The 26,185-nt window shown below is 42.1% G+C and overlaps 1 protein-coding gene across 12 annotated transcripts in view; it reads right to left on the bottom strand.

The window, feature by feature from the left end:
• The window catches only part of ELAVL4 (ELAV like RNA binding protein 4), a 154,357-nt gene that overhangs the window by 4,644 nt on the left and 123,528 nt on the right, over window positions 1-26,185 (bottom strand). For all 12 annotated transcript variants that reach the window (XM_077277307.1, XM_077277297.1, XM_077277300.1 and 9 more), the window contains one exon: window positions 4,347-4,572. In XM_077277307.1, coding sequence (XP_077133422.1) covers window positions 4,347-4,572 — 226 coding nt within the window. The remainder of the gene's footprint in view (window positions 1-4,346; window positions 4,573-26,185) is intronic.

Here is a 26,185-nt window from a genome sequence, read left to right as displayed (position 1 = left end):
AACCGTGATAAATCTTTGACCGAAATTACTGATGAAACTTGGTCAGTTTTCCTCGTATGTGGAAACTCATCAGAACCAGCAATCCCATTGTGGGATGCCACTATGCTAACACAGGGAGTCCTTTGTCAGACACCTTAGATGTTGATGTCACTATAGACTTCTAAGGGGTTCAATGTCTAGATTAGGAACCAGACTAATCACAGCAGCTTAACTGGGATGTGGAATGTACAGTGACAAGCAAAAGGGTAACAATGTTTTGAACTTTTGACTTTCAGTCTCCATATACCACCATCCACTGCTACTTCGAATGCGAAACTAACATCATTTATAGATAATCATCCTGGCTATCTCATACATACTGTTTTGCTCCTAAAAATCTAAATTTTAAATTTAATTATTGTATTAGTATTTTGTAAATCCACTTTTGGCTTTCAGCACTGTCTGAATCCTTCTGGGCTGCTCTTCATTAGATTCAAGCTTGTCTCAACCGAAATCTCATCCCAGGTCTCTTCTACACTTTCCCAAAGTTGGTGCATACTAGTCGATTCACTTAGGTATGTATACAGTTTTTTCTTCAACTCTACCCACAATTGTTTGAATGGTTTGAGGTCTTTGGACTGTGGGGGCCAATCCAGCACCTCTATTTATTTGTCAATGAACCATTTCTTCACCAATCTCAACGTATGCTTTGAGTTGTTGTCCTGCTGGAACACTATGTTGTCCTTTTCATAGAGGAGAAGGAATATAAACCAGCTCACCCGTGATGCATAAGTTGAACTTCGGGAGCACGGACTCGCTGTGTCCAGGCGTATAGGATCCAAAAGAAGAAAATGTCCAGCTTCACCGAATCCGTGAAAACAAAGTTCCTTTATTCACAAACTTGTAACATAGAGGATACAAACTTCAGCACAAACCATATAGGTGTAAATCTTTTTTTTCTGTCCTTTTCATACCCATAGTACTCGAATGTACAAAGTAACTTGTCTTGTAGGATACTCACATATAGCTCAGCATTGAGACCACCATCGATAATGGTAACGAATCCATCGACTTTGGCTGTGAAACAACCCCATATAATCAGGCTTCCTCCACCAAACTTGACAGTTCCTTCAATTTCTCAATCCATTTTCAATCCTTTTTCCCTTGTTTCTTCCATACCAATTTGCACCCGTCAGAGCTTAGTCTATTGACTTTTGGCTCATCGCGCCAAATCACCCATTTCCAATCTTTTACTGTCCACTTTTTGTACTTTTTTGTAAACTGGAGCTGACGCTTATTATGATGATATTGAAGTCGAGGCTTCTTCACCTTTTTTCGGGCCATCATTCCAGACTTGTGTAACGTGTCGCATGGACATTTGTGATCTCACTATTATGAAGCATAAGAGCCACCCCCACTGCTGTGTTTATCGTGCCAGAACTGATTGCCTTCGTGATGAGCCGACTTGTTGACTCTAATATTTTGCCTGGACATCCACCTCCCAAATTTTGAATGGTTGGACGGAACTTCATTTCGTATTCTTCCAACTGTCATGACACGTAGATGATGCAGTTTGGCAATTTTCTTGGCTGGGAGACCAATGGGCTGGATGATGCTTTTTCTCTTTTCTTGGAAAATCTTCTTCATAGCTGCTCCTCAATTCAAACCAATGACCTTTCGCTTTGGAATCAACCTAATAACACATTGAGCTATTCGGTAATGTGAGAGCAGGTTTGTATTTTGTAGTAGACAGGAAGAAAAAGATTTTTCCACCACCAGGAGCAAAACAGTAACAATGCAGTGACATGACGAGAATCTGCATAACTTAGGCTGGTTTCACACTTGCGTTTTTTGCCTCTGCGTTTTAGCGCTAAAAAACGCATGCGTTTTTTTTTCTATACTTAACATTAAAAACACATTTTTTTATGCTTGCGTTTTGTTGCAGAAATGCAACCTGTAGTAATTTTTAGCTGCGTTTTTTTGCCGCAAAAAAACGTATTGCTGTCTATGTAAACGCATGCGTTTTTAAGTACATGCGTTTGTTTGCGTTAAAAACGCATGCGTTTTTATAGAAAAAAACAAGAATACACACTTATAAGCCACCCCCCACCATCAAGGTGATAAAGGGAACCAAACCCTAACCCTAACCCTACCCCTAACCCTACCCCTAACCCTAGGTATCCTAACCCTACCCCTAACCCTACCCCTAACCCTAGGTATCCTAACCCTACCCCTAACCCTTATCCTAACCCTAGGGATCCTAACCCTACCCCTAACCCTACCCCTACCCCTAACCCTACCCCTAACCCTAACACTACCCCTAACCCTACCCCTAACCCTAACCCTACCCCTAACCCTAGGGATCCTAACCCTAACCCTAACCCTAGCTATTTCTATTTATAGTGGGTTTTCTTGTTGATTTTGATGATTGGCAGCTGTCACACATTTCTCAGCATGCGTTTCAAAAACGCAAACGCAGGAAAAAACTCATGTAAACGCAGCAAAACGCTGCGTTTTTTTTTCTGCATGCAAAAACGCATGCTTCTAAAAAACGCAGCGTTTGCACGAGTTTACATGCATTTTTTCACCACATGCGTTTTTTTTTAAAAAACGCTGCGTTTTTAAACGCAAATGTGAAACCAGCTTTATCATATGCAAAATAGTTGTAAATTAAATTTATGTATGAGATAGTAAAAATGATTGTCTATAAAATGATGGTAGTCTCACCTTCAGAGCAGTAGTGGAGTAGTGGATGATGAGATATGGAGATATGAAAGTCAAAAGTTCAAAACATTGTTACCCTTTTGATTGTCACTGTATATTATACCCTGGCACCCATTGCTGATGGAATAAGCCCAAGTTATCTCATGTCCTATTGTGTTTTGAATATGTTTTATTTCTTAATTCCGACATATGATTCTAGAGATATGGACCTCTTTCATTAATTAAAATTTTTATGGACTTTACCATGGGGGCATGGCCTACATGGTGATATGAGGGTGTGTCTTTAGGCTGCTTTGCATTATTACCGCCCCCTTGATAAAGACTATAAAATCTAGCACTAAAAAAAGGCCCTTATCTCTAGGAACTGTATGATGGATTAAAAAAAAACACCAAAAAAATTAATACTTAGGCAATAAGAATAAAATAAGAGCAAAAAACAGAATTTTTGACCTTGTGATAGATCCTCTTTAAATGAGCTATAAGACCCCTTACAAAAATAGTCCCTGCTCGTTTAGTAAGATTTTTTTTTTGTGTGGTTTTCATTAATATTTCTTAATTACAAATACTTTATAGAGGGGTATAGAGGAACACATAACATTGAGTTAATATGCAAAAATGTGCAAAATAGCTTCACAATCTGCCTTCAATTTGCCTTTTTCATCTCAAAGTCAGAAAATGTTAATTATATGTACTGCCTGAATTGTTCCCTGATCGACAGAGAATAATGGTTTATGCATTTTTGGTCCTCGGCTGTCAGAATTGAGATGGTTTCGCCAGTTGCTCCATTTTTGGAACAGTTTCAGAACGCAGTACAGGATGTTACATTTTGGGAGGGTTTGACGAAGAGGCAGGAAGGGGAGAAGGAGGGTGCACTCACCAAAAATAGTTATACATTTTAGGAAGAAGGAAAGCAATAATTAATCTTTTTTTTTCCAGGCTCTGCATGCACAGATATTAAAAAATGATGACCAGTAAAGGATTTCGGCTTCCCAGCTCTGCCTGCCAGCTTTCTGAAGCACCACAGGAGAATATTGGAGAGAGGTTGATCAATACCTTCTGAAACTTGGCAGAAGATTAGTTCTCAGCCTTGAATAAAATGGGCCTTTGAGCGGGTCTGAGTGAATAATCAATCTATCTTACACAGAGATAAGGAGACATCCTCACTTACACCGAATTACCCTCTTTCCATGGGAAAAAAAAATAAATAAAGAAAAAAAAAATAAAATTGGATTAACCCTTTGAATGCTGCAGACGTTGGGCTTCGATAACACTAGAGCAAAAGGAAAATGGTCTATCCTGGTTTTTCAGCAGCGCACATTTTTCATTGTATGAGTGCTGCATATCCAGACACTTTGGTCTTTATTTGCATATTTTCCAGCCAGTCGTACAGTAAGTAATCGCTTACTATACAGAGGAGGAAACTAGCCAACAAATCAATGACAGAAGATACAGATATTAGCATAAACAACGTCTTGTGCTGTCGCTACATATGTCTCACCAGGCCTCGCTGCTCTTAATGGATTGAATTAAAATGAGTGATTTATTATAAGGTGATTAGTGAAACGATAGAATATTCAGTACATTAATGATTAAAGGCTACAAACAGAATTGTATATAAATGACTGGATCGGGTTTCTAGTTACCTGAACCGCTGAGCCTGGTGATGGAGAGGGCCCGGATAGCGCCTGTTGGGGGACTGGTAGAGCTGGGACAGTAGCGCTTGGCTGGTTTTCTGACTGGGGTTGTTGGCGAATTTCACAGTTATCGGTTCAGTTGCTCCACTTGGCTTCTGTCCATTCAAACCCTTTATGGCTTCCTCGGCCTCTATCCTCTTGTCAAAACGAATAAATCCGACTCCCCGAGACACACCTGCAACGGAAAGATTGTGAGTCCTTTCCGTAAAACCTCAGTAGCTTTTATCTTTAGTATTGGTCAATACATACCAGTCTGAATAATAAAGACAGCGTCACCCATCTTTGGGGGTGCTGGCTGTTGCTGGTAATTTTTTTTTTCTCTTGCAACCCCTTTGATTAACTCCTTACCGGCCCATGATGTACTTTTATGTCCTACATGTCTACGGAGGAAGCTCGGGACCTTAGTCCATCCACATAGGACAGGTGCCTGCCTTCTGTGTTACACAGCCAGCACTTGTCTCTTACAGCAGTGAAGGTCCCCATTGCAACCATCTTGGCGCTCCTGGGGTCTTCAAAGCAGACCATGATTTTTAGTTTTTACTGCAATACTGGGTTATAGCACAGGTGATCAAATTGGCAAGGGACCAAAAAATGCACCAAAATGGACCAAAAAATGAAAAATAAAAAATGATTAAAGAAGTAGTTAAAAAAGCTAAATACGCCTTTTTTCCAGTACAAAAGTAGAGAAAACAAAAACGGGCATTTTTTGGTATCAAAACATCTGCAAAAGTCCAATCTATCAAAGTGTAACAATAATTAACCCGTAAGGTAAACTCTAGAATTTGAAATGCTTCGAATGCAGTACTTCCTCCAAAAATGCTATAGAAATAAACAAGACATTTTATGGTATAAATACAAAACACAGCTTTCCCCAAAAAAACAAACCTTAACATAGCTCCATGGACAGAAAAATGAAGAATGGTATGAAGAATCAAAATACCTGGTCGCCGGTCATTTTTACAGAACAAAACCCCAAAAATAACAATGAAATTAAATTTTGTTTCATCCCACTTGGAATTTTTACCATTTTCCAGTACATTATATGATAAAGTGAATGGTATAATTGAAAACTACAGTTCATGCTGACGGAAAAAAATAAAAAATGATGGCTCTTGGAAGAACTAGCCATGTTCAGATAATGTGTTTGCGGTGCATTTTTTATTACCATGACTTTACGAAAATGTGTCTGAAGAATATTACCATGTTTATGTAAAAAACAGCAAAAAATGCATGAAGTAGGCATCTTAATTTTTACTAAGAGTAAGAGGTTACAGGGCAAAAAAAGATCACGCCACCAGAGAAGCATAGAACAGGCTTTCTCCAGAGGGGCATACACGCATGTCGCCACACAAAACTCATCTCACAAAAGTCGCTACATGCATGTCGCCACACGCAACTCAACACACACAACTTGGCACACGAAGCTCGCCCTAAAACACACACAAGTCTGGTATTATCCTTCAAAAATAAAAATCTGATTAATAAGCAGACAAACTACAAGAGCAACAAATGTACCATATAGGAAATACGGCAGCTGTCAGTCACATGACCAGTCTATTATGTGTATGTGTGAGCTAATATATACTGCCAGGGGGTTGGCTTCCTGTTGGCTGGGGATTTATCAGGCTGCCAATTTAGCTTACAAATAGTGAGGTAAAAATACTGACCAAATAACGTGTGAACGAGGTCTAATACAGGAGGAGATGACACACAGATATATACTATATACAGGAGATGACATACAGGTACATACTATATACAGGGGAGATGACACACAGGTATATACTATATACAGGAGCAGATGACACACAGGTATATACTATATACAGGAGATGACATACAGGTATATACTATATACAGGGGAGATGACACACAGGTATATACTATATACAGGAGGAGATGACTTACAGGTATATACTATATACATGAGGAGATGACATACAGGTATATACTATATATAGGAGGAGATGACATGCAGGTATACACTATATACAGGAGGAGATGACACACGTATATACTATATACAGGAGGAGATGACATACAGGTATATACTATATAAAAGAGGAGATGACACATAGGTATATAGAGGAGGAGATGACATACAGCAGGTATATACTATATACAGGAGAGATGACATACAGGTATATACTATATACAGGAGAGATGACATACAGGTATATACTATATACAGGAGATGACATACAAGGTATATACTATATATAGGAGGAGATGACATACAGGTATATACTATATACAGGAGATGACATACAAGGTATATACTATATACAGGAGGAGATGACACACAGGTATATACAATATACAGGAGGAGATGACATACAGCAGGTATATATTATTTACAGGGGAGATGACATACAGGTATATACTATATACAGGAGATGACATACAGGTGTATACTATATATAAGGGAGATGACAAACATGTATATACTGAGGGGAAAATGAGAGTTGTGAGGTGAAAATGAGGGGTGTGAGGTGAAAATGAAAAGGTGTGAGTGCAAAATGAGAGGAGTGTGGAAAAATAGTGGAGTGATCGGAAAATGACAGATGTGAGGTCGAAATGACAAGTGTTAGGGGGGAATGAGAGGAGTGAGGGGGGAATGAGAGGGGTGAGGGGGAAAAAAGAGGAGTGAGGGGGAAAATGAGAGGTGTAAGGGAGAAAATGAGAGATGTGAGGGGGAAAATGAAAGATGTGAGGGGGAAAATGAGAGGCATGATGGGAAAATAAGAGAAGTGAGGTGCTATAACTAACCACATATATTTACTATGCCCAGGCAACGCCGGGCTCTTCAGCTAGTATAAATATAAAAAGATAATTCCAGCTTCAGTAAGTTGTGACGTGTAGTTTTAACCATTTTCTTACTAAACTATATGCACTAGTGTTCAGTGAAGGATAGGTTCCTCCGACATATATGCCTTTTGAACTCCAAAGTCCATTTTATTAAAACCCAAGGTACAGCTCGATGTGGATAGGACAATAACTGCATGAACTTCTCGTCATGGCATCACGTACAGCAGGAGGAGTTCAGCAGATTGACATATTGGTTTGTGGGAACAGAGTCAGTATAAGTTGTCACTTAGCCATTTAAATCACTGTTCATTTTTGGCTTTCCAGTCCAGTAGGAGGCTCTGCTATGTTTTTAAGTGATGTATCATAAAAATTGACCTGGTATTTAGGTTAAGTTTTCATGTTACATGTATTTTTAAAAAATGTTTTATATTTAATTTTTTTTATTTCACCATATTAAAGTAAATTTAAAAAAAATTCCAATTTTCACACTGGTCACCAGGATTAACTAGATTCCTATTTCCTGTTATTCTCATGCACTTATAGCCTGACTCAGATCCTATCATTTGTATAGAAGCCTCTTGAGCTTGTAAACTGAGCATGTCCAATGGGCAAAAGTCATTGTTAAGAGAGGAGGATGAGGTGAGCTGCGACATCACCTATTGTGAATGGTGCATCCTGTGTTATCTACTGTATATATAGAGGTGTTATCAGTCATTGTACAGGAGGAGGAGGTGAGCTGTGACATCACCTATTGTGAATGGTGGATCCTGTGTTATCTACTGTATATAGGGGTGTTATCAGTCATTGTACAGGAGGAGGAGGTGAGCTGTGACATCATCTATTGTGAATGGTGGATCCTGTGTTATCTACTGTATATAGAGGTGTAATCAGTCATTGTACAGGAGGAGGTGAGCTGTGATATCACCATTGTGAATGGTGGATCCTGTGTTATCTACTGTATATAGAGAGGTGTTATCAGTCATTGTACAGGAGGAGGAGGTGAGCTGTGACATCACCTATTGTGAATGGTGCATCCTGTGTTATCTACTGTATATAGAGAGGTGTTATCAGTCATTGTACAGGAGGAGGAGGTGAGCTGTGACATCACCTATTGAGAATGGTGCATCCTGTGTTATCTACTGTATATAGAGAGGTGTTATCAGTCATTGTACAGGAGGAGGAGGTGAGCTGTGATATCACCTATTGTGAAAAGTGGATCCTGTGTTATCTACTGTATATAGAGGTGTAATCAGTCATTGTACAGGAGGAGGAGGAAGTGAGCTGTGACATGACCTAATGTGAATGGGGGATCCTGTGTTATCTACTGTATTTAGAGGTGTTATCAGTCATTGTACAGGAGGAGGAGGTGAGCTGCGACACCACCTATTGTGAATGGTGGATCCTGTGTTATCTACAGTATATAGAGGAGCTGTCAGTCATTGTACAGGAGGAGGAGGTGAGCTGTGACATCACCAATTGTGAATGCTGGATCCTGTGTTATCTACTGTATATAGAGGTGTAATCAGTCATTGTACAGGAGGAGGAGGTGAGCTGCGACACAACCTATTCTGAATGGTGGATCCTGCGTTATTTACTGTATATAGAGGTGTAATCAGTCTTTGTACAGGAGGAGGAGGAGGAGGAGAGCTGTGACATCACCTATTGTGAATGGTGGATCCTGTGTTATCTACTGTATATAGAGGTGTAATCATTCATTGCACAGGAGGAGGAGGTGAGCTGTGACATCACCTATTGTGAATGGTGGATCCTGTGTTATCTACTGTATATAGAGGTGTTATCAGTCATTGTACAGGAGGAGGAGGTGAGCTGCAACATCACCTATTGTGAATGGTGGATCCTGTGTTATCTACTGTATATAGAGGTGTTATCAGTCATTGTACAGGAGGAGGTGAGCTGCAACATCACCTATTGTGAATGATGGATCCTGCGTTATCTACTGTACATAGAGGTTTAATCATTCATTGTACAGGAGGAGGAGGTGAGCTGCGACATCACCTATTCTGAATGGTGGATCCTGCGTTATCTACTGTATATAGAGGTGTAATCAGTCATTGTACAGGAGGAGGAGGAGGTGAGCTGTGACACCACCTATTTTGAATGGTGGATCCTGTGTTATCTACTGTATATAGAGGTGTAATCAGTCATTGTACAGGAGGAGGAGGAGGAGGAGAGCTGTGACATCACCTATTGTGAATGGTGGATCCTGTGTTATCTACTGTATATAAAGGTGTTATCAGTCATTGTACAGGAGGAGGAGGGGAGCTGTGACATCACCTATTGTGAATGATGGATCCTGTGTTATCTACTGTGTATAGAGGAGTCATCAGTCATTGTACAGGAGGAGGAGGTGAACGGCGAAATCACCTATTGTGAATGGTGGATCCTGTGTTACCTACTGTATATAGAGGTGTAATCATTCATTGTACAGGAGGAGGAGGTGAGCTGTGACATCACCTATTGTGAATGGTGGATCCTGTGTTATCTACTGTATATAGAGGTGTTATCAGTCATTGTACAGGAGGAGGAGGTGAGCTGCGACATCACCTATTCTGAATGGTGGATCCTGCGTTATCTACTGTATATAGAGGTGTAATCAGTCATTGTACAGGAGGAGGAGAGCTGTGACATCACCTATTGTGAATGGTGAATCCTGTGTTATCTACTGTATATAGAGGTGTTATCAGGCATTGTACAGGAGGAGGAAGGGAGTTGTGACATCACCTATTGTGAATGGTGGATCCTGTGTTATCTACTGTGTATAGAGGAGTCATCAGTCATTGTACAGGAGGAGGAGGTGAGCTGTGACATCTCCTATTGTGAATGGTGGATCCTGTGTTATCTACTGTATATAGAGGTGTAATCACTAATCATTCATTGTACAGGAGGAGGGGGAGGAGGAGAGCTGTGACATCACCTATTGTGAATGGTGAATCCTGTGTTATCTACTGTATATAGAGGTGTTATCAGTCATTGTACAGGAGGAGGAGGTGAGCTGCAACATCACCTATTGTGAATGATGGATCCTGTGTTATCTACTGTACATAGAGGTTTAATCATTCATTGTACAGGAGGAGGAGGTGAGCTGCGACATCACCTATTCTAAATGGTGGATCCTGCGTTATCTACTGTATATAGAGGTGTAATCAGTCATTGTACAGGAGGAGGAGGAGGTGAGCTGTGACACCACCTATTCTAAATGGTGGATCCTGTGTTATCTACTGTATATAGAGGTGTAATCAGTCATTGTACAGGAGGAGGAGGAGGTGAGCTGTGACACCACCTATTTTGAATGGTGGTTGATGGATCCTGCGTTATCTACTGTATATAGAGGTGTTATCAGTCATTGTACAGGAGGAGGAGGTGAGCTGCGAAATCACCTATTGTGAATGGTGGATCCTGTGTTACCTACTGTATATAGAGGTGTAATCAGTCATTGTACAGGAGGAGGATGAGGAGAGCTGTGACATCACCTGTTGTGAATGGTGAATCCTGTGTTATCTACTGTATATAGAGGTGTTATCAGTCATTGTACAGGAGGAGGAGGTGAGCTGCAACATCACCTATTGTGAATGGTGGATCCTGTGTTATCTACTGTATATAGAGGTGTTATCAGTCATTGTACAGGAGGAGGTGAGCTGCAACATCACCTATTGTGAATGATGGATCCTGCGTTATCTACTGTACATAGAGGTTTAATCATTCATTGTACAGGAGGAGGAGGTGAGCTGCGACATCACCTATTCTGAATGGTGGATCCTGCGTTATCTACTGTATATAGAGGTGTAATCAGTCATTGTACAGGAGGAGGAGGAGGTGAGCTGTGACACCACCTATTTTGAATGGTGGATCCTGTGTTATCTACTGTATATAGAGGTGTAATCAGTCATTGTACAGGAGGAGGAGGAGGAGGAGAGCTGTGACATCACCTATTGTGAATGGTGGATCCTGTGTTATCTACTGTATATAAAGGTGTTATCAGTCATTGTACAGGAGGAGGAGGGGAGCTGTGACATCACCTATTGTGAATGATGGATCCTGTGTTATCTACTGTGTATAGAGGAGTCATCAGTCATTGTACAGGAGGAGGAGGTGAGCGGCGAAATCACCTATTGTGAATGGTGGATCCTGTGTTACCTACTGTATATAGAGGTGTAATCATTCATTGTACAGGAGGAGGAGGTGAGCTGTGACATCACCTATTGTGAATGGTGGATCCTGTGTTATCTACTGTATATAGAGGTGTTATCAGTCATTGTACAGGAGGAGGAGGTGAGCTGCGACATCACCTATTCTGAATGGTGGATCCTGCGTTATCTACTGTATATAGAGGTGTAATCAGTCATTGTACAGGAGGAGGAGAGCTGTGACATCACCTATTGTGAATGGTGAATCCTGTGTTATCTACTGTATATAGAGGTGTTATCAGGCATTGTACAGGAGGAGGAAGGGAGTTGTGACATCACCTATTGTGAATGGTGGATCCTGTGTTATCTACTGTGTATAGAGGAGTCATCAGTCATTGTACAGGAGGAGGAGGTGAGCTGTGACATCTCCTATTGTGAATGGTGGATCCTGTGTTATCTACTGTATATAGAGGTGTAATCATTCATTGTACAGGAGGAGGGGGAGGAGGAGAGCTGCAACATCACCTATTGTGAATGATGGATCCTGTGTTATCTACTGTATATAGAGGTGTTATCAGTCATTGTACAGGAGGAGGAGGAGGTGAGCTGCAACATCACCTATTGTGAATGATGGATCCTGTGTTATCTACTGTACATAGAGGTTTAATCATTCATTGTACAGGAGGAGGAGGTGAGCTGCGACATCACCTATTCTAAATGGTGGATCCTGCATTATCTACTGTATATAGAGGTGTAATCAGTCATTGTACAGGAGAAGGAGGAGGTGAGCTGTGACACCACCTATTTTGAATGGTGGTTGGTGGATCCTGCGTTATCTACTGTATATAGAGGTGTTATCAGTCATTGTACAGGAGGAGGAGGTGAGCTGCGAAATCACCTATTGTGAATGGTGGATCCTGTGTTACCTACTGTATATAGAGGTGTAATCAGTCATTGTACAGGAGGAGGATGAGGAGAGCTGTGACATCACCTATTGTGAATGGTCAATCCTGTGTTATCTACTGTATATAGAGGTGTTATCAGTCATTGTACAGGAGGAGGAGGTGAGCTGCAACATCACCTATTGTGAATGGTGGATCCTGTGTTATCTACTGTATATAGAGGTGTTATCAGTCATTGTACAGGAGGAGGTGAGCTGCAACATCACCTATTGTGAATGATGGATCCTGCGTTATCTACTGTACATAGAGGTTTAATCATTCATTGTACAGGAGGAGGAGGTGAGCTGCGACATCACCTATTCTGAATGGTGGATCCTGCGTTATCTACTGTATATAGAGGTGTAATCAGTCATTGTACAGGAGGAGGAGGAGGAGGAGAGCTGTGACATCACCTATTGTGAATGGTGGATCCTGTGTTATCTACTGTATATAAAGGTGTTATCAGTCATTGTACAGGAGGAGGAGGGGAGCTGTGACATCACCTTTTGTGAATGATGGATCCTGTGTTATCTACTGTGTATAGAGGAGTCATCAGTCATTGTACAGGAGGAGGAGGTGAGCGGCGAAATCACCTATTGTGAATGGTGGATCCTGTGTTACCTACTGTATATAGAGGTGTAATCATTCATTGTACAGGAGGAGGAGGTGAGCTGTGACATCACCTATTGTGAATGGTGGATCCTGTGTTATCTACTGTATATAGAGGTGTTATCAGTCATTGTACAGGAGGAGGAGGTGAGCTGCGACATCACCTATTCTGAATGGTGGATCCTGCGTTATCTACTGTATATAGAGGTGTAATCAGTCATTGTACAGGAGGAGGAGAGCTGTGACATCACCTATTGTGAATGGTGAATCCTGTGTTATCTACTGTATATAGAGGTGTTATCAGGCATTGTACAGGAGGAGGAAGGGAGTTGTGACATCACCTATTGTGAATGGTGGATCCTGTGTTATCTACTGTGTATAGAGGAGTCATCAGTCATTGTACAGGAGGAGGAGGTGAGCTGTGACATCTCCTATTGTGAATGGTGGATCCTGTGTTATCTACTGTATATAGAGGTGTAATCATTCATTGTAAAGGAGGAGGGGGAGGAGGAGAGCTGCAACATCACCTATTGTGAATGATGGATCCTGTGTTATCTACTGTACATAGAGGTTTAATCATTCATTGTACAGGAGGAGGAGGTGAGCTGCGACATCACCTATTCTAAATGGTGGATCCTGCGTTATCTACTGTATATAGAGGTGTAATCAGTCATTGTACAGGAGGAGGAGGAGGTGAGCTGTGACACCACCTATTCTAAATGGTGGATCCTGTGTTATCTACTGTATATAGAGGTGTAATCAGTCATTGTACAGGAGGAGGAGGAGGTGAGCTGTGACACCACCTATTTTGAATGGTGGTTGGTGGATCCTGCGTTATCTACTGTATATAGAGGTGTTATCAGTCATTGTACAGGAGGAGGAGGTGAGCTGCGAAATCACCTATTGTGAATGGTGGATCCTGTGTTACCTACTGTATATAGAGGTGTAATCAGTCATTGTACAGGAGGAGGATGAGGAGAGCTGTGACATCACCTATTGTGAATGGTGAATCCTGTGTTATCTACTGTATATAGAGGTGTTATCAGTCATTGTACAGGAGGAGGAGGTGAGCTGCGACATCACCTATTCTGAATGGTGGATCCTGCATTATCTACTGTATATAGAGGTGTAATCAGTCATTGTACAGGAGGAGGATGAGGAGAGCTGTGACATCACCTATTGTGAATGGTGAATCCTGTGTTATCTACTGTATATAGAGGTGTTATCAGTCATTGTACAGGAGGAGGAGGTGAGCTGTGACATCACCTATTGTGAATGGTGGATCCTGTGTTATCTACTGTGTATAGAGGAGTCATCAGTCATTGTACAGGAGGAGGAGGTGAGCTGTGACATCTCCTATTGTGAGTGGTGGATCCTGTGTTATCTACTGTATATAGAGGTGTAATCATTCATTGTACAGGAGGAGGAGGTGAGCTGTGACATCACCTATTGTGAATGGTGAATACTGTGTTATCTACTGCATATAGAGGTGTTATCAGTCATTGTACAGGAGGAGGAGGGGAGTTGTGACATCACCTATTGTGAATGGTGGATCCTGTTTTATCTACTGTGTATACAGGAGTCATTGTACAGGAGGAGGAGGTGAGCTGTGACATCTCCTATTGTGAGTGGTGGATCCCGTGTTATCTACTGTATATAGAGGTGTAATCATTCATTGTACAGGAGGAGGAGGTGAGCTGTGACATCACCTATTGTGAATGGTGGATCCTGTGTTATCTACTGTATATAGAGGTGTTATCAGTCATTGTACAGGAGGAGGAGGTGAGCTGTGACATCTCCTATTGTGAATGGTGGATCCTGTGTTATCTACTGTGTATAGAGGAGTCATCAGTCATTGTACAGGAGGAGGAGGTGAGCTGTGACATCACCTATTGTGAATGGTGGATCCTGTGTTATCTAGTGTATATAGAGGAGTCATCAGTCATTGTACAGGAGGAGGAGGTGAGCTGTGACATCTCCTATTGTGAGTGGTGGATCCTGTGTTATCTACTGTATATAGAGGTGTAATCATTCATTGTACAGTAGGAGGAGGTGAGCTGTGACATCACCTATTGTGAATGGTGAATCCTGTGTTCTCTACTGTATATAGAGGTGTTATCAGTCATTGTACAGGAGGAGGTGGTGAGCTGTGACATCACCTTTTGTGAATGGTGGATCCTGTGTTATCTACTGTGTATAGAGGTGTTATCAGTCATTGTACAGGAGGAGGAGGTGAGCTGCGACATCACCTATTCTGAATGGTGGATCCTGCATTATCTACTGTATATAGAGGTGTAATCAGTCATTGTACAGGAGGAGGATGAGGAGAGCTGTGACATCACCTATTGTGAATGGTGAATCCTGTGTTATCTACTGTATATAGAGGTGTTATCAGTCATTGTACAGGAGGAGGAGGTGAGCTGTGACATCACCTATTGTGAATGGTGGATCCTGTGTTATCTACTGTGTATAGAGGAGTCATCAGTCATTGTACAGGAGGAGGAGGTGAGCTGTGACATCTCCTATTGTGAGTGGTGGATCCAGTGTTATCTACTGTATATAGAGGTGTAATCATTCATTGTACAGGAGGAGGAGGTGAGCTGTGACATCACCTATTGTGAGTGGTGGATCCTGTGTTATCTACTGTATATAGAGGTGTAATCATTCATTGTACAGGAGGAGGAGGTGAGCTGTGACATCACCTATTGTGAATGGTGGATCCTGTGTTATCTACTGTATATAGAGGTGTTATCAGTCATTGTACAGGAGGAGGAGGTGAGCTGTGACATCTCCTATTGTGAATGGTGGATCCTGTGTTATCTACTGTGTATAGAGGAGTCATCAGTCATTGTACAGGAGGAGGAGGTGAGCTGTGACATCTCCTATTGTGAGTGGTGGATCCTGTGTTATCTACTGTATATAGAGGTGTAATCATTCATTGTACAGGAGGAGGAGGTGAGCTGTGACATCACCTATTGTGAATGGTGGATCCTGTGTTATCTAGTGTATATAGAGGAGTCATCAGTCATTGTACAGGAGGAGGAGGTGAGCTGTGACATCTCCTATTGTGAGTGGTGGATCCTGTGTTATCTACTGTATATAGAGGTGTAATCATTCATTGTACAGTAGGAGGAGGTGAGCTGTGACATCACCTATTGTGAATGGTGAATCCTGTGTTCTCTACTGTATATAGAGGTGTTATCAGTCATTGTACAGGAGGAGGTGGTGAGCTGTGACATCACCTTTTGTGAATGGTGGATCCTGTGTAATCTACTGTGTATAGAGGAGTCATCAGTCATTGTACAGGAGGAGGAGGTGAGCTGCGACATCACCTATTGTGAATGGTGGATCCTGTGTTATCTACTGTATATAGAGGTGTAATCATTCATTGTACAGGAGGAGGAGGTGAGCTGTGACATCACCTATTGTGAATGGTGGATCCTGTGTTATCTACTGTGCATAGAGGAGTCATTGTACAGGAGGAGGAAGTGAGCTGCGACATCACCTATTGTGAATGGTGGATCCTGTGTTATCTACTGTATATAGAGGTGTAATCATTCATTGCACAGGAGGAGGAGGTGAGCTGTGACATCACCTATTGTGAATGGTGGATCCTGTGTTATCTACTGTATATAGAGGTGTTATCAGTCATTGTACAGGAGGAGGAGGTGAGCTGCAACATCACCTATTGTGAATGGTGGATCCTGTGTTATCTACTGTATATAGAGGTGTTATCAGTCATTGTACAGGAGGAGGAGGAGGTGAGCTGCAACATCACCTATTGTGAATGATGGATCCTGCGTTATCTACTGTACATAGAGGTTTAATCATTCATTGTACAGGAGGAGGAGGTGAGCTGCGACATCACCTATTCTGAATGGTGGATCCTGCGTTATCTACTGTATATAGAGGTGTAATCAGTCATTGTACAGGAGGAGGAGGAGGTGAGCTGTGACACCACCTAATTTGAATGGTGGATCCTGCGTTATCTACTGTATATAGAGGTGTAATCAGTCATTGTACAGGAGGAGGAGGAGGAGAGCTGTGACATCACCTATTGTGAATGGTGGATCCTGTGTTATCTACTGTATATAAAGGTGTTATCAGTCATTGTACAAGGAGGAGGGGAGCTGTGACATCACCTATTGTGAATGGTGGATCCTGTGTTATCTACTGTGTATAGAGGAGTCATCAGTCATTGTACAGGAGGAGGAGGTGAGCTGCGAAATCACCTATTGTGAATGGTGGATCCTGTGTTATCTACTGTATATAGAGGTGTAATCATTCATTGTACAGTAGGAGGAGGTGAGCTGTGACATCACCTATTGTGAATGGTGGATCCTGTGTTATCTACTGTATATAGAGGTGTTATCAGTCATTGTACAGGAGGAGGAGATGAGCTGCGACATCACCTATTCTGAATGGTGGATCCTGCATTATCTACTGTATATAGAGGTGTAATCAGTCATTGTACAGGAGGAGGAGGAGGAGGAGAGCTGTGACATCACCTATTGTGAATATATATAAACCAAAACGTCAGTAAATGACTGCACATTACGACTCAATTACACATGGCTAATTAGGAGAAACAGGAGTCTAATGAATTAAACAAACCAAAATAATATCATCAAGTTATATTTATTGAAAATTTATAAGACAATAAAAACCATCATATGTATAAATATCACAAAAGTGAAATAGTGACTATATCAAAGTGCGCCTAAAGTTCCAGGTACATAGGACAGAGCAATAATGTCCAAATTATTACGATAGCTGCAATTCATACCACATGTGTGGCAGCAATCACTTTGTATGTGTGCTCACATGTGTAAACTAGTGGTAACATTACCTCCACTATATAGCACACCATATATATAATGTATGGTGTGCTATATAGTGGAGGTAATGTTACCACTAGTTTACACATGTGAGCACACATACAAAGTGATTGCTGCCACACATGTGGTATGAATTGCAGCTATCGTAATAATTTGGACATTATTGCTCTGTCCTATGTACCTGGAACTTTAGGCGCACTTTGATATAGTCACTATTTCACTTTTGTGATATTTATACATATGATGGTTTTTATTGTCTTATAAATTTTCAATAAATATAACTTGATGATATTATTTTGGTTTGTATATAGAGGTGTAATCAGTCATTGTACAGGAGGAGGTGAGCTGTGACATCACCTATTGCGAATGGTGGATCCTGTGTTATCTACTGTGTATAGAGGAGTCATCAGTCATTGTACAGGAGGAGGAGGTGAGCTGTGACATCTCCTATTGTGAATGGTGGATCCTGTGTTATCTACTGTATATAGAGGTGTAATCATTCATTGTACAGGAGGAGGAGGTGAGCTGTGACATCACCTATTGTGAATGGTGGATCCTGTGTTATCTACCGTATATAGAGGTGTTATCAGTCATTGTACAGGAGGAGGAGGAGATGAGCTGCAACATCACCTATTGTGAATGATGGATCCTGCGTTATCTACTGTACATAGAGGTTTAATCATTCATTGTACAGGAGGAGGAGGTGAGCTGCGACATCACCTATTCTGAATGGTGGATCCTGCGTTATCTACTGTATATAGAGGTGTAATCAGTCATTGTACAGGAGGAGAAGAAGGTGAGCTGTGACACCACCTATTTTAAATGGTGGTTGGTGGATCCTGCGTTATCTACTGTATATAGAAGTGTAATCAGTCATTGTACAGGAGGAGGAGGAGGAGGAGAGCTGTGACATCACCTATTGTGAATGGTGGATCCTGTGTTATCTACTGTATATAAAGGTGTTATCAGTCATTGTACAGGAGGAGGAGGGGAGCTGTGACATCACCTATTGTGAATGGTGGATCCTTTGTTATCTACTGTGTATAGAGGAGTCATCAGTCATTGTACAGGAGGAGGAGGTGAGCTGCGAAATCACCTATTGTGAATGGTGGATCCTGTGTTATCTACTGTATATAGAGGTGTAATCATTCATTGTACAGGAGGAGGAGGTGAGCTGTGACATCACCTATTGTGAATGGTGGATCCTGTGTTATCTACCGTATATAGAGGTGTTATCAGTCATTGTACAGGAGGAGGAGGTGAGCTGCGACATCACCTATTCTGAATGGTGGATCCTGCATTATCTACTGTATATAGAGGTGTAATCAGTCATTGTACAGGAGGAGGATGAGGAGAGCTGTGACATCACCTATTGTGAATGGTGGATCCTGTGTTATCTACTGTGTATAGAGGAGTCATCAGTCATTGTACAGGAGGAGGAGGTGAGCTGTGACATCTCCTATTGTGAGTGGTGGATCCTGTGTTATCTACTGTATATAGAGGTGTAATCATTCATTGTACAGGAGGAGGAGGTGAGCTGTGACATCACCTATTGTGAATGGTGAATCCTGTGTTATCTACTGCATATAGAGGTGTTATCAGTCATTGTACAGGAGGAGGAGGGGAGTTGTGACATCACCTATTGTGAATGGTGGATCCTGTTTTATCTACTGTGTATAAAGGAGTCATTGCACAGGAGGAGGAGGTGAGCTGTGACATCTCCTATTGTGAGTGGTGGATCCTGTGTTATCTACTGTATATAGAGGTGTAATCATTCATTGTACAGGAGGAGGAGGTGAGCTGTGACATCACCTATTGTGAATGGTGGATCCTGTGTTATCTACTGTATATAGAGGTGTTATCAGTCATTGTACAGGAGGAGGAGGTGAGCTGTGACATCTCCAATTGTGAATGGTGGATCCTGTGTTATCTACTGTGTATAGAGTAGTCATCAGTCATTGTACAGGAGGAGGAGGTGAGCTGTGACATCTCCTATTGTGAGTGGTGGATCCTCTGTTATCTACTGTATATAGAGGTGTAATCATTCATTGTACAGGAGGAGGAGGTGAGCTGTGACATCACCTATTGTGAATGGTGGATCCTGTGTTATCTTGTGTATATAGAGGAGTCATCAGTCATTGTACAGGAGGAGGAGGTGAGCTGTGACATCTCCTATTGTGAGTGGTGGATCCTGTGTTATCTACTGTATATAGAGGTGTAATCATTCATTGTACAGTAGGAGGAGGTGAGCTGTGACATCACCTATTGTGAATGGTGAATCCTGTGTTCTCTACTGTATATAGAGGTGTTATCAGTCATTGTACAGGAGGAGAAGGAGGTGAGCTGTGACACCACCTATTTTGAATGGTGGTTGGTGGATCCTGCGTTATCTACTGTATATAGAGGTGTAATCAGTCATTGTACAGGAGGAGGAGGAGGAGGAGGAGGAGAGCTGTGACATCACCTATTGTGAATGGTGGATCCTGTGTTATCTACTGTATATAAAGGCGTTATCAGTCATTGTACAGGAGGAGGAGGGGAGCTGTGACATCACCTATTGTGAATGGTGGATCCTGTGTTATCTACTGTGTATAGAGGAGTCATCAGTCATTGTACAGGAGGAGGAGGTGAGCTGTGACATCTCCTATTGTGAGTGGTGGATCCTGTGTTATCTACTGTATATAGAGGTGTAATCATTCATTGTACAGGAGGAGGAGGTGAGCTGTGACATCACCTATTGTGAATGGTGAATCCTGTGTTATCTACTGCATATAGAGGTGTTATCAGTCATTGTACAGGAGGAGGAGGGGAGTTGTGACATCACCTATTGTGAATGGTGGATCCTGTTTTATCTACTGTGTATAAAGGAGTCATTGTACAGGAGGAGGAGGTGAGCTGTGACATCTCCTATTGTGAGTGGTGGATCCTGTGTTATCTACTGTATATAGAGGTGTAATCATTCATTGTACAGGAGGAGGAGGTGAGCTGTGACATCTCCTATTGTAAATGGTGGATCCTGTGTTATCTACTGTATATAGAGGTGTTATCAGTCATTGTACAGGAGGAGGAGGTGAGCTGTGACATCTCCTATTGTGAATGGTGGATCCTGTGTTATCTACTGTGTATAGAGGAGTCATCAGTCATTGTACAGGAGGAGGAGGTGAGCTGTGACATCTCCTATTGTGAGTGGTGGATCCTCTGTTATCTACTGTATATAGAGGTGTAATCATTCATTGTACAGGAGGAGGAGGTGAGCTGTGACATCACCTATTGTGAATGGTGGATCCTGTGTTATCTAGTGTATATAGAGGAGTCATCAGTCATTGTACAGGAGGAGGAGGTGAGCTGTGACATCTCCTATTGTGAGTGGTGGATCCTGTGTTATCTACTGTATATAGAGGTGTAATCATTCATTGTACAGTAGGAGGAGGTGAGCTGTGACATCACCTATTGTGAATGGTGAATCCTGTGTTCTCTACTGTATATAGAGGTGTTATCAGTCATTGTACAGGAGGAGGAGGGGAGCTGTGACATCACCTATTGCGAATGGTGGATCCTGTGTTATCTACTGTGTATAGAGGAGTCATCAGTCATTGTACAGGAGGAGGAGGTGAGCTGTGACATCTCCTATTGTGAATGGTGGATCCTGTGTTACCTACTGTATATAGAGGTGTAATCATTCATTGTACAGGAGGAGGAGGTGAGCTGTGACATCACCTATTGTGAATGGTGGATCCTGTGTTATCTACCGTATATAGAGGTGTTATCAGTCATTGTACAGGAGGAGGAGGAGATGAGCTGCAACATCACCTATTGTGAATGATGGATCCTGCGTTATCTACTGTACATAGAGGTTTAATCATTCATTGTACAGGAGGAGGAGGTGAGCTGCGACATCACCTATTCTGAATGGTGGATCCTGCGTTATCTACTGTATATAGAGGTGTAATCAGTCATTGTACAGGAGGAGAAGAAGGTGAGCTGTGACACCACCTATTTTAAATGGTGGTTGGTGGATCCTGCGTTATCTACTGTATATAGAAGTGTAATCAGTCATTGTACAGGAGGAGGAGGAGGAGAGCTGTGACATCACCTATTGTGAATGGTGGATCCTGTGTTATCTACTGTATATAAAGGTGTTATCAGTCATTGTACAGGAGGAGGAGGGGAGCTGTGACATCACCTATTGTGAATGGTGGATCCTTTGTTATCTACTGTGTATAGAGGAGTCATCAGTCATTGTACAGGAGGAGGAGGTGAGCTGCGAAATCACCTATTGTGAATGGTGGATCCTGTGTTATCTACTGTATATAGAGGTGTAATCATTCATTGTACAGGAGGAGGAGGTGAGCTGTGACATCACCTATTGTGAATGGTGGATCCTGTGTTATCTACCGTATATAGAGGTGTTATCAGTCATTGTACAGGAGGAGGAGGTGAGCTGCGACATCACCTATTCTGAATGGTGGATCCTGCATTATCTACTGTATATAGAGGTGTAATCAGTCATTGTACAGGAGGAGGATGAGGAGAGCTGTGACATCACCTATTGTGAATGGTGGATCCTGTGTTATCTACTGTGTATAGAGGAGTCATCAGTCATTGTACAGGAGGAGGAGGTGAGCTGTGACATCTCCTATTGTGAGTGGTGGATCCTGTGTTATCTACTGTATATAGAGGTGTAATCATTCATTGTACAGGAGGAGGAGGTGAGCTGTGACATCACCTATTGTGAATGGTGAATCCTGTGTTATCTACTGCATATAGAGGTGTTATCAGTCATTGTACAGGAGGAGGAGGGGAGTTGTGACATCACCTATTGTGAATGGTGGATCCTGTTTTATCTACTGTGTATAAAGGAGTCATTGCACAGGAGGAGGAGGTGAGCTGTGACATCTCCTATTGTGAGTGGTGGATCCTGTGTTATCTACTGTATATAGAGGTGTAATCATTCATTGTACAGGAGGAGGAGGTGAGCTGTGACATCACCTATTGTGAATGGTGGATCCTGTGTTATCTACTGTATATAGAGGTGTTATCAGTCATTGTACAGGAGGAGGAGGTGAGCTGTGACATCTCCAATTGTGAATGGTGGATCCTGTGTTATCTACTGTGTATAGAGGAGTCATCAGTCATTGTACAGGAGGAGGAGGTGAGCTGTGACATCTCCTATTGTGAGTGGTGGATCCTCTGTTATCTACTGTATATAGAGGTGTAATCATTCATTGTACAGGAGGAGGAGGTGAGCTGTGACATCACCTATTGTGAATGGTGGATCCTGTGTTATCTTGTGTATATAGAGGAGTCATCAGTCATTGTACAGGAGGAGGAGGTGAGCTGTGACATCTCCTATTGTGAGTGGTGGATCCTGTGTTATCTACTGTATATAGAGGTGTAATCATTCATTGTACAGTAGGAGGAGGTGAGCTGTGACATCACCTATTGTGAATGATGAATCCTGTGTTCTCTACTGTATATAGAGGTGTTATCAGTCATTGTACAGGAGGAGAAGGAGGTGAGCTGTGACACCACCTATTTTGAATGGTGGTTGGTGGATCCTGCGTTATCTACTGTATATAGAGGTGTAATCAGTCATTGTACAGGAGGAGGAGGAGGAGGAGGAGGAGAGCTGTGACATCACCTATTGTGAATGGTGGATCCTGTGTTATCTACTGTATATAAAGGCGTTATCAGTCATTGTACAGGAGGAGGAGGGGAGCTGTGACATCACCTATTGTGAATGGTGGATCCTGTGTTATCTACTGTGTATAGAGGAGTCATCAGTCATTGTACAGGAGGAGGAGGTGAGCTGTGACATCTCCTATTGTGAGTGGTGGATCCTGTGTTATCTACTGTATATAGAGGTGTAATCATTCATTGTACAGGAGGAGGAGGTGAGCTGTGACATCACCTATTGTGAATGGTGAATCCTGTGTTATCTACTGCATATAGAGGTGTTATCAGTCATTGTACAGGAGGAGGAGGGGAGTTGTGACATCACCTATTGTGAATGGTGGATCCTGTTTTATCTACTGTGTATAAAGGAGTCATTGTACAGGAGGAGGAGGTGAGCTGTGACATCTCCTATTGTGAGTGGTGGATCCTGTGTTATCTACTGTATATAGAGGTGTAATCATTCATTGTACAGGAGGAGGAGGTGAGCTGTGACATCTCCTATTGTAAATGGTGGATCCTGTGTTATCTACTGTATATAGAGGTGTTATCAGTCATTGTACAGGAGGAGGAGGTGAGCTGTGACATCTCCTATTGTGAATGGTGGATCCTGTGTTATCTACTGTGTATAGAGGAGTCATCAGTCATTGTACAGGAGGAGGAGGTGAGCTGTGACATCTCCTATTGTGAGTGGTGGATCCTCTGTTATCTACTGTATATAGAGGTGTAATCATTCATTGTACAGGAGGAGGAGGTGAGCTGTGACATCACCTATTGTGAATGGTGGATCCTGTGTTATCTAGTGTATATAGAGGAGTCATCAGTCATTGTACAGGAGGAGGAGGTGAGCTGTGACATCTCCTATTGTGAGTGGTGGATCCTGTGTTATCTACTGTATATAGAGGTGTAATCATTCATTGTACAGTAGGAGGAGGTGAGCTGTGACATCACCTATTGTGAATGGTGAATCCTGTGTTCTCTACTGTATATAGAGGTGTTATCAGTCATTGTACAGGAGGAGAAGGAGGTGAGCTGTGACACCACCTATTTTGAATGGTGGTTGGTGGATCCTGCGTTATCTACTGTATATAGAGGTGTAATCAGTCATTGTACAGGAGGAGGAGGAGAGCTGTGACATCACCTATTGTGAATGGTGGATCCTGTGTTATCTACTGTATATAAAGGTGTTATCAGTCATTGTACAGGAGGAGGAGGGGAGCTGTGACATCACCTATTGTGAATGGTGGATCCTGTGTTATCTACTGTGTATAGAGGAGTCATCAGTCATTGTACAGGAGGAGGAGGTGAGCTGCGAAATCACCTATTGTGAATGGTGGATCCTGTGTTATCTACTGTATATAGAGGTGTAATCATTCATTGTACAGGAGGAGGAGGTGAGCTGTGACATCACCTATTGTGAATGGTGGATCCTGTGTTATCTACTGTATATAGAGGTGTTATCAGTCATTGTACAGGAGGAGGAGGTGAGCTGCGACATCACCTATTCTGAATGGTGGATCCTGCATTATCTACTGTATATAGAGGTGTAATCAGTCATTGTACAGGAGGAGGATGAGGAGAGCTGTGACATCACCTATTGTGAATGGTGGATCCTGTGTTATCTACTGTGTATAGAGGAGTCATCAGTCATTGTACAGGAGGAGGAGGTGAGCTGTGACATCTCCTATTGTGAGTGATGGATCATGTGTTATCTACTGTATATAGAGGTGTAATCATTCATTGTACAGGAGGAGGAGGTGAGCTGTGACATCACCTATTGTGAATGGTGAATCCTGTGTTATCTACTGCATATAGAGGTGTTATCAGTCATTGTACAGGAGGAGGGGAGTTGTGACATCACCTATTGTGAATGGTGGATCCTGTTTTATCTACTGTGTATAAAGGAGTCATTGTACAGGAGGAGGAGGTGAGCTGTGACATCTCCTATTGTGAGTGGTGGATCCTGTGTTATCTACTGTATATAGAGGTGTAATCATTCATTGTACAGGAGGAGGAGGTGAGCTGTGACATCACCTATTGTGAATGGTGGATCCTGTGTTATCTACTGTATATAGAGGTGTTATCAGTCATTGTACAGGAGGAGGAGGTGAGCTGTGACATCTCCTATTGTGAATGGTGGATCCTGTGTTATCTACTGTGTATAGAGGAGTCATCAGTCATTGTACAGGAGGAGGAGGTGAGCTGTGACATCTCCTATTGTGAGTGGTGGATCCTCTGTTATCTACTGTATATAGAGGTGTAATCATTCATTGTACAGGAGGAGGAGGTGAGCTGTGACATCACCTATTGTGAATGGTGGATCCTGTGTTATCTAGTGTATATAGAGGAGTCATCAGTCATTGTACAGGAGGAGGAGGTGAGCTGTGACATCTCCTATTGTGAGTGGTGGATCCTGTGTTATCTACTGTATATAGAGGTGTAATCATTCATTGTACAGTAGGAGGAGGTGAGCTGTGACATCACCTATTGTGAATGGTGAATCCTGTGTTCTCTACTGTATATAGAGGTGTTATCAGTCATTGTACAGGAGGAGAAGGAGGTGAGCTGTGACACCACCTATTTTGAATGGTGGTTGGTGGATCCTGCGTTATCTACTGTATATAGAGGTGTAATCAGTCATTGTACAGGAGGAGGAGGAGGAGGAGGAGGAGAGCTGTGACATCACCTATTGTGAATGGTGGATCCTGTGTTATCTACTGTATATAAAGGCGTTATCAGTCATTGTACAGGAGGAGGAGGGGAGCTGTGACATC

The sequence above is a fragment of the Ranitomeya variabilis genome, chromosome 8 (assembly GCF_051348905.1).
Source record: "Ranitomeya variabilis isolate aRanVar5 chromosome 8, aRanVar5.hap1, whole genome shotgun sequence".
Lineage (NCBI taxonomy): Eukaryota > Metazoa > Chordata > Amphibia > Anura > Dendrobatidae > Ranitomeya > Ranitomeya variabilis.
This window is presented reverse-complemented; position numbering and strand designations above follow the sequence as displayed.